Source organism: Gouania willdenowi, chromosome 17, assembly GCF_900634775.1.
Source record: "Gouania willdenowi chromosome 17, fGouWil2.1, whole genome shotgun sequence".
Classification (NCBI taxonomy): domain Eukaryota; kingdom Metazoa; phylum Chordata; class Actinopteri; order Blenniiformes; family Gobiesocidae; genus Gouania; species Gouania willdenowi.
The window spans coordinates 20,532,325-20,549,630 of NC_041060.1; the positions used below are offsets into that span (position 1 = coordinate 20,532,325).

General features: G+C 40.3%; 1 protein-coding gene across 12 annotated transcripts in view; it reads right to left on the reverse strand.

The window, feature by feature from the left end:
• Positions 1-17,306, reverse strand: part of LOC114479097 (receptor-type tyrosine-protein phosphatase F) — a 255,606-nt gene that overhangs the window by 162,463 nt on the left and 75,837 nt on the right. For all 12 annotated transcript variants that reach the window (XM_028472565.1, XM_028472564.1, XM_028472562.1 and 9 more), the window contains exon 2: positions 6,297-6,477. In XM_028472565.1, the coding sequence (XP_028328366.1) occupies positions 6,297-6,402 (106 nt within the window). In that variant the 5' untranslated portion in view covers positions 6,403-6,477. The remainder of the gene's footprint in view (positions 1-6,296; positions 6,478-17,306) is intronic.

Here is a 17,306-nt window from a genome sequence, read left to right on the forward strand (position 1 = left end):
TTAATTGACAAAACTTTCGACTCAGTTATGCCGGGTTGGTTCCTCAAATACCCCACCAAGTTTCATCCACTGGACCCGTATTGTGCATTTCATCACCCTTTTTTTATAGGGGTGCTCACGTTTGGACCTATTGTTTTGTTATTAATGGCTTTCATGCCTTTAAAGTGTGACAGCTCATGGCATCACTTACCTTTAATACCATAATGAAACAACCGAGGTTAATTCACAAATTAAACATGCAAAAAAGAACAATCAATAAAGAGTATTTTCAAAGGAATGATATGCTTTGATGCTACTGTGTGAATCACAGAATGGGAGTGGAAAGAGTGGACAAAGAAAGCCACGGCGGTCAAGCTGCACATGATTAGAACATGGTAAGAGCAAGATGACATACATCAAAAGCTTATTAAAACCAATGACGTAACTCACCATGACAACATAACAAAAAGATACCCATAATATTTAAGTGCCGGGTGTGTGCGACTTTGAAGCCGACCTTGTGGTGGACCATTGTGTTCGATGGGGCTGTATAGGGAGATAGTTGATTAGGATGGGCTCCCTGGGGATCGATGGGACGTCTGTTTAGCACTTGGAGTAATCACACTGTATTGTGTGCTTTCTCTGTGATAATATAAGATGAATAAAGTCACAAGGCTATCACACAAATGGAGTTGGTGGACAGTTTCTTTTCTTTATGTGCCGTTAAATCACATTGAATTGTACAATCATTGGGTGTTACATCAAACAAGTAGCGGTAGTATGACGAGAGCCTTTGAAACAAAGTCTCCTGTGAACAATGCGCTGCAAAGAGCAACCGGCAGTTTTTTTTATTTTTCTTTTTCCCGAGAGACACCTGACATTGCTCTTACACGTCTGCTACCTGTGCTATCATGTCTGCTTTACTTTTTCAAGGTGGAGACAAGGACACTGGGCTGAGCCCATGTAATCATAAACTTGCTGGGCATCCCACCCATAATATCTGTCTGCTGTCTGCTCTGTAATACAGGATATCCAAACCAGACCGAATCCGCTTGTGTAACTAGCTTGCATACAAATTACAGAGACTGCGCACACACAACCCTGCCATTAGTGGTAGGTGTTATTTTTGCCCCCCGATGCTCCTTTTTTCTAATTCTACCTCTTTTGGCTTTACTGTGTGGATAATAGCAGTTCTCGGGCCTGTTCCCATGTGTGCTTACATTAAGCTACGCACAGAGATTAAGTAAAACCCAAGCCTGGATTTTTCTGAAAGTCATTTTAGGTATTTTTCTTTGAAATCCAAAAGGTATTTTTGTTTTTGTGCCTCTTTTTCCAGTGTTGGTGCAGATTTAACAGAAATATCTAAGCCTGCTTGTCACATCAGAGGACCTCTGACGGTTAATTAAAAAACGTGTCTCTGTATTTTTGTTTGTGTGAGACATAATCTCTGAAATAAAAGATCAGGGAATTCATGCTCCTGTGGAGACAGAGAGGCAGACAAAAGGGTTTATAGAAGTCGGATTATGTTGCACCTCAGCTCTGTGAGAAAAACACTGGATGGCTAAATGTGTTTACATCATTAAATGTCTTAAATAAATGTTGTTTTGAAGGTGGATTTTGTCTCACTCATTTCTGCAAAATAGTGCTAATGATTATCAGTTTCACAGTAATTTAAAATCCAGCCATACTTCATGAGCACTGTAGCCATACCAGCAAGGTCGCTCCTAGGCAGGCTTTAAAAAGCTGACTGAGTGTTTCGAAACATGATGTTAAAAAGGCACAAAGATACCGCCTTCAAACTCTGAGCAGCCAAAGAAAAATATACACAGCTTATCTCCATTTGGAATCAGCAAATGTCTTTCAGAAGCCATCAGGTCGGAATTGGCTGCAAACAGGCTGATAAAGCTACAGCCATCTACTCTCCAGTCTGGAGGAGATTGGCCTTGGTGAGATTGTCAACCTCTGACTTTAAAGAAAAATGACCAAGACAGAAAATGGTGTTAAAAATTGCATGGTGGTATTAAGTGCTAAGTTAAAAATAATAAAGTAATTGGTTACAGCAGATGGCATTTGGCTCGAGATTAGTCCAGTAATGTCTGAAGGGAATGGTCGCTTTATGGTGAAAGACTCTTGCACGTTTGGAGCTGCATTTCTGCAAATGGAGTCAGGATTATTATCAAGATGGAGAGCTGTCAACACTGAGAAATAGTTGCAAATCTTCATGAATAATTCAACACCATTAGAAGTCTGACTAAATCTTTTCGGCAACAGGATCAAAAGAAAGTAATTGTCCAGCATTGAGAAGCACAATAAGTCCTTGATGATCATATGGCCCGCATGATCATTACATGAAGGAGTTAATTGCTTTTGGTGTTGGTTCTTTGAGATGTTTGGAAGAGCCTAAAACCTGAGTACCTTCAGAAACTTGGAGAGCCAAGAGCAGACACACAAAACATGAATCAAAATTTGCTTTGATAAAATAAAATAAAAACTTAACTGCTAGACCAACTGCATTTCCCAAGGTAAATGCAAGTGATGATGCATAGGCTGAACCCCTCAGAGTCATTATAACCTCTCTGAGTCAATATTATTAATACAGTAAACTGTGCTGTGTTTAAACCAATAGGTTTGAATGGGATAATTTATAACAATAAACTTAAAAAAAAAACAGCATAAGATAGCAGGAGTGTCCTAAGTATTATGCAGACTGGAGTACCCTGGTCAGTAAAATCTTGATAAATTTGGGGGACAAGTTATGGGACAAAAATGTATTCTAGAATTATTATAATAAAGTACAAGGAAAACAATGGTGAGGATGCTATATATCAACACTAATTAATTGAGAGAGCGACAACAAAAAGGTGGTTTGGAGATGCTAAAAAGTACGGACGTCCTGATGCAACCTTTTCATTTACGATATGATACCGATATTGCAGCCTTGCGTAATGGCCGATACCGATATTGATCCGATACCAGCATGAATCATATATACTTTTTTTCTCTCTCTTTTCTTTGATAAGAAAATAATAATTACTTATTTTGTAGTGTGGAATGTTAAAAAAGGCTGGATCAAGTGATGTTACTCAAACAGAGAACAATAGTCAGCAACGTAGGTATGAGAATAACTGACCCATTTATTATTAATCAATTGGTTACATAATTACCTTCAACATAATATCTACAGTATTCTTCAACTGAAGAAAATAAATACAAAATTAATTGAAAAAAAAGAAGAAAAAAAGGCGGAAAATCCAGAAATTTGAATCTGATATCCGATTTCAGGCTAATATCGGATCGGAACACCCCTACTAAAAAGCACAACTCTACTATATTAAATGTCTAATGGAATTCCCTATGTAAGAGCTCAGTCCTTTTCTGTCCAACTACAGTACACAGTTCTGCTCACTAAACAATTCAACACATTACCATCCTACAAACATGTTTATCTTTCCATTATAGATTAGGCGAGCATAGTAACAGTGCAGCTTGGGAATCAGAGTCAGCACATTTCAGTCATATCTTTGTACCTTTACTGCTCCTGGGAACACCTCTTTAATTACCATCTCTAAAATACAAATCTGATATATTTTCTTAACTCCCATGGTGGCAATTAAAATGCAGACATGTCAGAACACAAGGACACAACAAAACATGACAGGAAACAAAGCACCCAAGCCGTAAACTGAAAAATATACTCTGCGGGTCTCAGTTGTTTTTATAGAAAAGTCGTGTGCTAATTATTCAAAGACAAAAGTGAAAGAGACTCCCGTAGCAAAGCCATTCTAGTTACTATAAGTCATTACTATTTATTGATGTTTGGTGTCTTATTACTAGGATGTGTTAAATCTTTGATGGAGAGCAAAACTATGTTAAGTTGGGCCAATTTATGACAAGATTCTGCACAACACAGCACATGGTTGGTTTTTCCAAGAAAGTAATGCTGCTTTGATTTGATCCAATTACAGCTTGACACTGATGCAAGGGCGCAATAAAAAAAGAAAGACCTGTAAAACTTTTCTACAAGGTCGAGGGAAATAACATTGAGCGGAGAGAGGAAAAGGCTACGACAAACAAAGTTGGTCGAAAAGCACAGAGTACCAGTTTCTTGTTTTTGGGGGTATGGTGGACATACATAGTTAATGCTGCGTTCACAGCGATTGCATCTCTCTGCGGCACCGGACGCATGTGCCGTACAAAACGTACCGCAGGGTCCGCAGGAACAAAAAATGTCCCCATTCGCTTCATACGCACGTCTGAAATAAAGCCCCGCCCACCAGCGACACATCCAACTCGGTGAGTTTCACTGCTTGCTGGAGCGAGGAGCTGCGCTCTTTGTTCTCCTCTCATAAACATAAACCACCAGTGAAAAAAGTGTAACCCGGTGTGATTAGCAGCTAATGCTATCCTAGCTCAGTGTCGACTTTCAGAGATAAAAGCTACAGAGAGAACGTTTATCTGCTACTACCACCTCCTCGCTGATTCTCCTGCACGCCAAATCCTTCCTAGTCCGGATCCAGTTATAAAGGCCATGTCATACAGCTCCAGGTGGTCACACACAGCTTCTACTCCATGGTTGAATGGGTGAACAGACCGGTGTTCGTGTTGACGGCCTGACGTCAACGTCAACAAAGACTCTGATTGCTTTTGTCATACGAAACAGTCGCAGGAATTCAATATTTTCAACTTGTGCGAATGTGCGGATCGCATGGCCAACGCACTTGACGTGCGTATCGGACCGCCCCGCTGCACAGGAAAGATTTTGTATCTGGGACGCATCTATCCATTGACTTTGTATGTAATCTGGACGTACGGACATTTCGTGACGCGTCCGGTGTGAACGCAGCATTAGGGTGTGATTGAATCACAGTGGCCCAGGTGACAGCACAACAGTTGAAGTAATTTGTTGAATTCATTTTGTCCCTGATCTCAACTTTGGAAGGGCATTGCTTTTTGACTTCAACTGAGGCCCAAAAGGCAGTGACAATTCTCCAAGGAATGTTTTTTTTCTGATCTCTGTACATTTTCAGCTCAATAGATGCTGATTTTCATCATACTAAAATGCATTTATAAAACTAGCAGCCCTTCCTGTTTCCTGCAAATAGCATCTGTATTTTATCGCATCTGTATTTTATCTTGGTTGAAACCCAAAGCTGCACAGCTAAAAAAAGAAAGGACTCTTGAATGAGCATATGAGATCATTCAACATGTCAGGCCTGTGCATATGACTGGCCTGATGGCATAGATACCATGCTGCAAACGACCCTGGCACGTTGCTACCCAAATGCACTGACATAGTAGGTGTTAATGAGCCTCTGCGTATGTGTGCAACCAACTGTCTTTCAGACGCTAGTGACTGTGGCGCCACTGCCTCGTCATTGCATCAAAATATAGCTTAAAGTAAAGCAGTAAAGTTTTAGAACAAAAAAGTAGCTCTTCAAGGGGTCTGATGAGCATTTCTCCATATCCTTTTTGTACACAGGATCACCTGATGAATCAGGAATGGTGATAAAGTTGTGATAAACGTGGAAAAATAGCTAAATCTGAAAATATTGCTGAGTTTCATTACATTTGTGCCAAACTGGACTCTTAAAATTTTTGCCATTCTTAGACGTTACCTATCGTGATAGGATGGAGTAATAGCATCATTTATAATATAGCAATTCTTGCGAATATTCTTTGTATATTTTGGCTATGTTTAGGCTGCAGGCAAAAACAGCCAAAATCCGATTTCTTTTTGCACATATACGACCAGTATCTGATCTGTTCAAGACAGTTTGAACAGCACAAATCCAATTTTTCAAATTAGACCCAGACCACTTTAATATGAGGTCCTAAATCCAATATGTATTTGATATTTCTGCAAAGTGTCTGCTGTCTGAATGGCATTTATTCATCCTTTAAATCATCAAAAAGCGATAAATTCTGCGTCCCATGAGGAGTGGCAGGGGAAAAAAACAGCCATGGTGGGGGAAAAAGTGGAAAAAGAGTGAGGTCTTAGAATGAATAAACATTTAAACATTAAACATGCAATGCTTTTAACAAAGGACTCAAACAATGGCCCAAATCAAAACAACAGTGCTCACATGCATAGTTGTAACTGGTTGTTTGCTTGACTGTGTTGCCTTTGTTTTCCAACTAATGTATGTATCTAATTTGAAAACTGCTTGTAATGTTATTGTAAACTGCATTTTCCGCCTTTACTTTCTTTTTACTTCCATTACTTTTATCAGTGTGACGAATTAGCACACGTACTTGAAAAATACACCGGGGTTATCTAATTAACAGATATAACTTCAAAGGTGACTAAATTTACTTACTGTCCGCCAGAGATGTTACCACCATGCAACTGAGCAGAAGCAGAAGCAGGAGCAGGTACGCCCCTCTGTGCAAGAGGGGCACTGCCGGGTGAATATTAGGCACCATGACTCAAGTTGGCACTGCTCCCTTCTCAGTCTCCTGCTAGACGCGTCCCACTCTGAGAGGATCAAAGACTAACACCTGGAGAGAAAACAAACCAAAGCACAGTCAGGAAGGCATTAGTATTCCCACTCGTTCTACATCTGCATGCATTGGAATAAGCACTGTAACAAAGTTGCACGAAAATGTGAAAAACAAGTCGCAGAACAAAGTAGTAAGAGGTACATCAGCATACGACTCAAGATATCAATTGATGTGATCAACTAGGCACCTAGGGCAAAAGACAACATGGGAAGTGCAAAGAGAAAACACAAAGAACGAAGCTCCCCAGCCACCCACTCACAATGGAAATCAGTCAAAAACCCAGAGGAGCTCCTAAACAGCACTCCCTAAGGACCACCACCCACTTAATGTTCTCCTATTAGGAAATTGAAAGTCTTCCAGATGGTTTCAAATCACATAAAGTGCCATGATCTCATCGACAGACAACATGTATGCGTAGAACCAACACACCCGAGGGAGAAGAAATTGGTCAACAAAGCGGCAGCAGGTGTGCCACAAATTAACCATAATTAACTGTGATGCATAAAAGCAAGCACTGCTTTATTTTCTTCAAAGGGGAAGGCAGGGACATGAAATCCGTAAAACGGCATGAGCCCTGACGGTTTGTCATTTACAAAATTAGATTTATCGTCAGATATTACAAGGACAACTGATTAAAATTCAGATATATGACCTTAACTTTGTTATTGCCTCCAGTGTCAATGTCTAATGCTGTTATAAACAAAGTAACTGTGTATGCCCATAAATTGAGCTAACTGCATTTCTCATCCGCTACTCTCCTGCCCGTGGCCATTTGTGATGAGTAATGCTGTAAAAAAGACCACAATATGGTAAGGATAGATATGTCTCTATTCAAGGATTTAAAGCAGCATCTCTGGAGGATTTTTAAGGGGAATTAAAGAAGAAAAGTTATTTTACGTACTAAAGTAAGCCAACTTTTGTGATCAAAGTTGTACTTACAAGACTTTTACAGGAGGACTGCAACAATTGTTAACTTTCTCAGCTCATCGGCACCGTCATCAACAATGGTGATGGAGATAGAGAAGCAGCACACAATGTGAAATATCTTGAGGCTCGCTGGGTGGCCAGTCAGCTTTAGTCTTTTTGGTTCAGCCAGAGTGTCAGGAACATAATGCCTAATCTTCAGCAAAATAAACATTCTTAAGGCAATGGGGGTGTTCAACTCCCTCCATTACTCATGCGGTGATTTCAATGCGGGTGAAAGAGAAGGAGGGCAGGCAGCACTGAACACCTTTTCGACCACCCTCTTTGCTAAAAAATACCAACACGCTTTTGAACTAATCCAAATCTCTACCATCACATTTTCTGCTTCCAAACTCCGATATAGCTTTCTCGACAAGGTGAAGATAAAAACAAAGCACGGCTGTGAAAGACTTCATTGTTTGTGCCTGAGTGCATCAGCTGGGCACAGACATCGACAGGTATCATCCAACGCTAACGCTCCATCATCGTTTAGTCATTTACAGGAATGTGCCTTTAGGGCTCCTTTGTCTGCTGAAATGATTTCAGATTCCGCACAATTTCAATCTGAGGAATTTCCAAACTGAGCGTAGAGTCAACATCATCTATCGTCAGTGAAAGTTCAAGCTGTGATGCTATCAGGCCGTATTATACTCTTCCCTGCACGTACACTTTGGAGAAATATCCACAGGTGCAGATAAAACAGTTTGAAGCCTGTGGAAAAGTAAAAAGCCCCCCTCTGCGTTTTCACCATCACCAGTAATGAGAAAGCACTTTATTGTTGGTGTGTTGAGCAGCAAGAAGAAACAACTGTCAAGGAAATTGATCACAGCCATTCTATGCAACCATGAACAACACAATTCAAACCCCTTTCTTTACAATTGCAAGCTAAAAGACCAATTCATCATTTCTCTGTCCTCAAAGCCCTGGCTAGCAAGTTTTGACACTCGTTTCGATGCATGTCATAGTTTACATGATGGTTAGTAGACTCAGGCAATGAAACTGATTGAGTGGGCTGCTCAACATGCTTCAGAACTCTGGTGGAGGAAGGATATTATTCACAGAAGATGCCAGAGAGAGGAAGATACTTGTCATCCAAATGCATTTATACCAGTGAGGCTTGGTTCCCCCTGCTGAATGGAAGAGCAATGTGACAAACCTTGCCATGGTAAGCTTAATGTTGTGGTGGTGGTATGGCCAATGAGAAAGGTGAAAGGCATCAGCTGGGAAACAATGGGAATTTGGTATCTGGCTCAGCTTCATGTCTGATTATAAGCATATTTGGTATGGTAGTGTTATATGGTGTATCTCTAATCTGTAAGCACATGAGTATAAAAGTAAGAGAGGATGCTTGTGCATTTATAGTTTCTACAGTGAATAACCAAAATAAACACTAAAATCTACAACTACAACAGTTCCAAGTGCAAATAATGTATCAACAGTCAAAAAGCCCTCAATAATACAAACTGCTTAGTCTTCTGTATATCCCACATGTCCCACCAAGGTGGATGTGACTTGATGAGACAGGACCCCACAAAACCTCTGACACTGTCTTTTGTTATCAGGCCCAAACTTGTTTTCCTGGCACATTCCACAAAGACTATCAAAATTAGATCTGGGGAAACTGTAAGCAGAACCAACACCTTGCACTCTTTCTGGGATTCCTTGAGAGTTCTTGCAAAGAATTCTATAGGGAATGCTGTTTCCTTGAAGAAGTGCTCCGTTGCGTAGTTGAAGGAAACATGTCAAGGCAACCTCGACATAAATGTGTAATGCGCAGTTTCTACCTTGTTTCTGCACGTCTTTTTTTAATGCCTCCCACTGTGCACACTGAAATATATACTGTATATATGTATAGATTAGGCTTTACACAATCAGCATTTTTGGGCCGATCACCGATCAGTGACTTTAAAAAAACAATCACAATGGGAGCATCTACAAAAAGTTTCACCAAGACAATGACGTCATCGATCGGCTAATTAAGACATTACAGCCAATCAAAATTGCATAAAATGATAAATATCGGCCGATCCAATATATACATACAGTACAGTATATATGTATTTAGATTTAGAATTTCCAACTATTGCAGCCAGGCATAGTGATAAAATGAACATGTAACCACCATCATTTTCTTCTGGTCCACAATCTAGTTTTAAGGCTAAGTGTATAATCTCTCAACAGTGAACTCTAGCCACTATCAAACCTTGGATTTGAAAGCACCGAGAGATCTATTGACAGGGCCCGACCTTCTCCTTCAGCCTGGGCATATGGTTTAAACGTTAAGGTGGTGAAATTGAAGCACAACCTTTCCACAGAAGGTAGAGAAGAGTGATTAGATACCTAGTTGTAAATAGGATAACAAGGAGATAGATATCATATGATGCATAATCCCATTATCTTAAAATCCTTATTTTGTGGCTGGCAGTTAAAGGTAATGGTAGTTTCAATTCCTGGTCAGCACTTAATGCAAAATATTACACACCTTAAAGACATGGCTTTAGAGAGAAATAAACAATAACTCTGTGCTAATCTCAACGTAGCCTATTCCTTGAATTCGAACATCGTCCAACATAAGAAAAATGATGGAAGGACCTGCATGCTGACCACAATATCCATAACAAAATTTAAACAACTGATTAATTTCACTTTACATTCAGTTCTTGGCTGTTGCATACATTTGGCCCCAAGTTGATCACCACGGTGAGCTCTTGAGTAAGCCCCATTACCACTAAATGCTCCCCATGTGCACCACAGCATCTGCCCAATAATCCTCAGGGATGGGTCAAATGCGGAAAGAAATGTGAACCTATGTATGCGGTGTCCACAGCTGGAAAGACGGCCAAGACAATATCGGTAATCAATCTCTTTATCATTACCAACATGATGAACATTTCTTAATGTTTAATCAGTTTTGTTTTTTTACAGTGTGACAGTGGCTCAGCTGTTGAGGTACCGTTGGAGCAAACACCTACAACAACCTGAGAGGCTTCTTTGAATTACTACACAAAATGTGAAATGTCGCTGTGATTCAGAGGTCTGCAGCCAGGCAGACCGCAATTTATGGAGCTGCACCAGTTTTCCCATTTGTCAATATGTCAAGAGCATGAATCCAACTACACGGGGATGATCTTGCGGCAGTAGCATCTTGGCTCAACACAAAACACCTTGGAAGAAAAAAGAGATTCTTTTTTTTTTTTGTTTATCAAAGAAGAGGAAATAACCAAAAACCAATTACTCCCGATTCAATCAGGTATTTGTTTTCAGTCTTTTTAAAAAGGCTTTGAACGTATTCCGGCACGCTGTACAGAGACTGTGAAAGAGGCAGGAGAGTAAGAGGTTTAGGGAAGTAATTAACGAGGGAACAATGGGATGAGAGTGTCTGAAACGGTAAACTGTGGAGGACAAAGGAGCTTTAGAGTGAGCTCATTGGGGAGGGGCATAAACACACCTAATATGCACCTATCCTGTTTGCTTCGTTTTATTACTCCCTCTGTGTGTGTGTGTGGCAAGGGAGTGGCCACCCATATAGACACAGCCGTTAACAGACATGCATTACAGGAAGAGAGAGAGAGAGAGAGGGAAAGAGAGAGAGAGAGAGAGAGAGAGAGGGAGAGAGAGAGAGAGAGAGAGAGAGAGAGAGAGAGAGAGAGAGAGAGAGAGAGAGAGAGAGAGAGAGAGTACAGAGGCCAAGTAAACACTACTATCACTCGAACTACAGGTAGCATTTCTGTTTTCCATCGCTTCCATCCCATCTTACTCATGTTCGCCGTCTTTCTGCAGCTCTCTCTAATGGGTCATTCCAAGCACGAGCAGGTGAGACAGTTGAGATATATGACTAGCCGCGTGGACAGCTAATCATGGCCGTCTCTCGGGGTGATAAAGCCAGGCCAGGGTGGTTTGTATTGGCCTTGTGTCTGAGAGCTTCATAAAGATGCTGGATTTTAACAGCCCTGCTTTTGGTCTTTGATTAGTTTTCCCTGCCCTAAAATACTTACCTGCACAACTCTGTGCATAAAACCCCAGAGAAAATTGCAAGCTGGGTTCCTGTCTGGGAAAACCAAATGAGGTTTTTCTACCAGCTCTAAAAGGCTTGCAGTATCCACCTATGTGGCTTTATTTTACAGGCCTTTGACAAGCCCCTGCATTGAATTTTCACAAAGGATAATGTCCTATGCCCTATCGAGTTTTGCAGCACTTGTGTTTACAAGCCGGATTCACACAGTTAATTGTTAACACTTTACTGCAGTGGTGGAGAGACTTGCAGACACCTTTGACTGATGTTTGCACTTCCTCAAGTTGAGCAATAGAAAGTAACAAGCCCCGATAACGCTGACCTAGAATTGAAAGCACTTGTGTAATTATCAACCAAAATATATACAATGGAGATCAGTACAATTGTTACCCAACTTCACAACATTCACATCACACACACCATGCTGTATTACTGTATGACACACGGTAATGTCACGTGTGAAGCATGAATGTTGGATGTAATGCACCATGTTCTTACACAGGCTGAAAAAAAAAGTGTGTACGCCTAATTCAGCTGCTGATTATTTTGATTGGAGAATATTTAACAAAACCACTGAAGCCAAGATGTATAATGACCTTTCTGGCACTGGGGAGGACTAAAAATCTATTTCACTACAAATCAAACTGAGAATAAGTGTTACACTGATGTATATTACACTGAGCAGAGAAGACTCACCAGAGTGCCACCTCCTTCTTAATTTATTGAAGAGTGATTATTGGCGAGCTGCAGATAGGGGGGAATGGCTTGTGTTGCAAAGTGCTGGGCAAGAGGGAAGCAACAAATCAAAGTACAAGCTTAATGTAAAACATTTGTCATTATCAAGCAAACACAACGCTATGTGTTCCTGGCCCAACATGAAGCTGTTTTCTATGAGGTAGCACAAAGTGTTTACACAAAAATAAATCACTTCAGTAATTCAGTTAGACTGAAAAATGTAAAGAAAAACATTACATTATACAGTTTAAGAAAAAAAAAAAAACATGGAGTCACATGGAAACTTCCCATTGGCATAGCAGCAGCCAATAACACAAAAAGGTTACTGTAAATACTGAACATTGTTTTCTTATTCACTCACTGTCTAGCTTTGGGATTTTATTATGAAAAGTAGAAATATTCATATATTCTTAGCAACTCCTCGCATTGCATTATTGCATGTAAAATTGCAGTTATTGGTATGAATCCCAAACGTTAACTGTAACTAAATTATAAGTTTTCAATAATAAGAATTTTCAAAATTCAATATCAGGAGTCTGTTTTACAATATAGTGCTCATCACCCAAATATTTGGCTCAAAGATGTAATAAATAAATCCTTCAGCAAACATTGATTTTCCTGGGTTCCAGGGATCTAATTTCTGCTTTTAAAATATTCGGGAAATGCTGACTCGGTGGTATTGATAAAGCCTTAGATATTCCATCCATCTTCTATAAATGTTTATAATAAGCAAAAGTGTCATAGCCAATCCAAATTACAGCACAGCTTTGGGAGTTCTTGAGATGCTTACTAGTCCATGACACCAGGTAGTCCTAATAGAAGCTCTAATTAACCGAGCCTTTTTTTTTTTTTTTTTGACAGTTGGGGGTAATCAGAGAACTTGGCCTTTAAACCCATGTGTGCTCCAGGCACTGAATTGTAATTGGAACTATAATCTTAAAGCTGAGTTACTCTAGCCTCTGACCTACACTCATTTAGTTCAAAGACTGCCAAATGTTGTGGTATTCGTTTTTCATTTCAAAGAAGTCTACAGATGAATCACGGAGCAAACAACAGTGAATCTGTGTAATGGCCAAACATTAAATTAGAGGCACAAACCGCTTAACATTCTGAACAACAGATGTGCATTTATATCAAATTGGAATCCACACTGTCAAACAAGAAAGATGAGCTAAGACGTCACCACTTGACGGTTTGCTTGTCGACAGATGGTGCCATAAAATGACTAGGCAGGCAGCACAGAAGGCACATATTCCACTCCTCTACCTCCCTTCTCTTCCCCCCTCATCGTTCACGCCATGCACCCAGCCACACTACCCCCTGGGCGAAAAGCCTCTTCTCTACCAGCAAAAGGCAAGCACAGTGAGGGCATGTGTGAGGAAATACAGAGACTTGTAGATCAAATCCTGGCCAAACACAGGCAGTTTGTTAAGAGTTCAGTTTAATCCAGGAAAACAAGCAAAGAAGGGACAGAGCAAAAATAAAGAACATTATTAAATACAGTGTTAAACTGTAGGATCATTTCTTCAATATAATAATTTCTACTGAAAGGCTGAGTGTGTTTTTATTCTCCAAGTGGCACTGAGGTGGGACCCAACTTTGTATATTAGTGTGGGAGGGGTCTTTTGAGGCCTTCGTGCAGTTCAGCAGGTGCCTCCACTGTTCTAAATCAATTACCTCTAATCGGTCCGTGCTTAGCGTAGGGGGCATTGTAAATCAGGAAGGTGTCAGACCAGATTAGTGACTGTAAAGAACTGGGAGAGCAGTTCTTTGGCCCGTGTGGACCCTCCGGAGTCTGACATGAGAAAGAAGCCGTGGCCTCTGTCCTCTGTGTGAGAGCAGCAGCCTTTGGAAGTTGTTAGCCGCAAGACTCAAAAGAATCTGTTGACGTGAGGATGTTTACAGTTAGACTGACTAGCAGGTCTCTAACCTCATGTCTTGAAATAAAACAAAACTCTCCTATAGACTCTTAAAGTAGCATTGGAATTTCAAGATTTCTCTTGCAAAGTGTAGTAATTTTTTTGTTGTTTTGAGGATTATATCTCAACAACACAGCCATGCTACTTTGACACACAGGCAATCTTTAAATTGCACCATGACCACCAAACAATATATATCAGGATTCTCACCAAAATTTTGAAATGCATTACTCTTTGAAGGCAAAAATTTGTGAAGTAAAGCTAAAGTTGTTTATTTAATCTTTATGACTGCCTTACTTTTAGGGGTGTGCCATTTAAGGGACCTGACAATTCCATCCGATTTCGATTCAGGGTGCTACGATTCGATTAATCAATGTTTATTACGATATTAACGATTATCACAATTTTTCATGCATTTTTTTCTTCCTTTCTTTACTATGTGGCTATTTCATACTTTTAAACAAGGTATGTGTGTCGGTATCCATTCATTAAAGTAACCAAACAAATGTATCACTATAACCTTTATTTATATCAAGTCACTAAATCCAACAGTGATCATATTACAAAAGACATATATATTTATATATATATATATATACAGTGTATATATATATACATATATATACACTGTATATATATATATATATATATATATATATATAAATAACTAAAATATCAGCTTGTTTAGCTAACTCAATCCGATCTAAGACTTCCAAACAAAACTTAAACGAGCAGCATAAATCCCACAAGAAACTAAACATTTTGCTGTGCACAATCAAAGCAGCTTTACAAACATAAAACCTACAATATCAGCTCTCACAGCAGTCTGTGTTTCTAGATGGGTCGGGTCGGATAGGTGGCCGACATCGCCACTGTCGTGATCCGGTAGCCGTGTCGAGGCACTGAGGACAGTCCGTGCCCGGGGTGAAGGAGCTCCATGCCCGCCGGAGAGCAGGGAGTGCTTAGTGAGGTAACCATGTCCAAGGCCCCGGTAAGCGGCGACTTGAGCGCGGGGTGGTGCCGTCGCCGCTGGGCCCTTCCAGGCCACAGTATGTTTGAGCCTCCACACACAGCGGAGTCCGGACTGTCTGCACTCCTCCGAGCTTAAATATGTGGATGTTATTACGGTTACGTAAGCAGAAAATGCACACAGGCAGCATCGGGGACAACTAAAAGGCTACAGGGGTCTCAGGTAAAGACGGGAGCGTCCAAGCAAATCACTTGTATTAAACAGACGGTGCAGCTGATGAATGTGTTGCTGGGTTCAGACTAAAGTAAAAAAAAAAGATAAATCAACCCGTGCACACCCGGGAGTCACTTTTGTGTCCAAGTGTGCAACAATTATTACGACGGTACCAATTCAAAAAGAAGAAAAACAACAGAAAACCCCCCAATGTTGCTGAAAACTGAATGTAGGGGGCACCATTGCTCCTAGGGGAGCAAAATTACAATGTTGGGGGCCCCTACGCTCAACAGCACTGGCTAGAACCCTGTATATCCCTACAACACCAAAGAAAGCAGACATTGGCAAGCTGGTCAAGTTTGCTTTTTTGTGAAGAAGACTTTCAAGAATAAAACAATTTGACACAATTCATTGATTATGTGAAAGACTCAAAGGACCAACTACCACCTGTAGTTTGATGATGATGGTAAAACCACATTTTGACCCAAGGTTGGGTTTAGACAACTAAATAGTGCAATTGAAAACACTTCTCACGAGTGGCACTGCAATACACACAAAAACTACTGTCCTACCTAAAATATTTGTTGTTTCCTAACCTCTTATATGAAGTACAAACATTCCTACAAAAATTTGTCATTTGAAGAACAAAATGCCAATCAAATTCCAGTCCTTTTCTATCTTCTCAGTCCCTGTCCATGGAGAAAAGAAAGTATATTCCAATAGTCTATAATGTCTTTTTGTGTTTCCCCAATTCCTATACTACTTCCACTCTGTATCTGAGCCCTTAGCTGCCCTGTTGGAGCAGATGGAACCATATATCCAGATCACTCTCTAAAGGCCACAGGATTTAAATTGTAAAAGAGATGAGTGTGGAAAAAGCAGGGGCCAGTCGATAAAGGGCAAGAGAAGAAGGACTGTGTTCATCAAAGGAGAGCACTACTTGAACTATGCGATTGAGTGGTAGCCATAGATGGTAAACTAACCTGTTGGCACTTTCAAAACTCTTTGATCCCTTTGAATTATCCAAACTCTGAAATAACAGAAATGTTTTGAAAGACATTAAATATTTTAAATATGTCTTTCCTTAAAATTTAAATAGAAAAGTACGGAAAATATTACCAGTAAGTAATTTGAACGAAAGGTTTGTCAATAATTAAGAAAAAAATTATAATCTATTGTACTTTGATAATTATAAAGGAAATACATTGGCCCATTAATGAGGATTTTAGGCATCCATTTGAGCATACGGTAACTGTGAGGACGTGGAGCTCGACAGACCTCTCCCCTCACCTTGTCTCACCTCTATCCACCTTTGAGGTAATGAGAAGGTATCTGGACACTCCATCTGTCGTTGTACAGACGATTCTGCATCGTGTTCTATCTCCGGGTGGCAGGTTGATAGACAGGAAGAGTAAGGAACAACAGGCGGACTAGGTTGTGAGCTCAGCTATCGATCGTCCCGCCGACTACATGGGTCCATTATACTGACAGGCTCGAGCCACAACACCATGACCCACACTGCAGCAACATCCTCATTACCACCTATGAATCTCTCCCTGGGACCAATATCCACCTTTTGACACAGTGACATTCTCCCTGGACAAAAGTGCAGGACTGAATCTCACTGTCCTTGTTGTATGGAAGTTTGTCCCCAGATAAAAAAGTCACAGACAGTTTACTTCCCTGTTTCAACTCATTAAACCATTCTGCAATGGACACAGACAGAAAACTAGTGATTCCAGTAAAAAAAAACAAAAAAAAAACACACTGATTCAATATTCAGTTAAGCCAGTGACCTTTTTAACTATCCGTGAAAGAAAGCCCCTGCCATATAAAACAGCTCTTCCTTATAGTTAAAATGAAATCCTAAGTCCTTGAACGACTTATTTATTATCTACCTCTTCCGCACCCTCCTCTACACAGACAGGATTTACCTGGAGCTGAGACAGCCCCCAGACTATCAATTACCAGCAGAATAGTCACTGTTGTGCAGCTTTGCAAGGTATACACACTC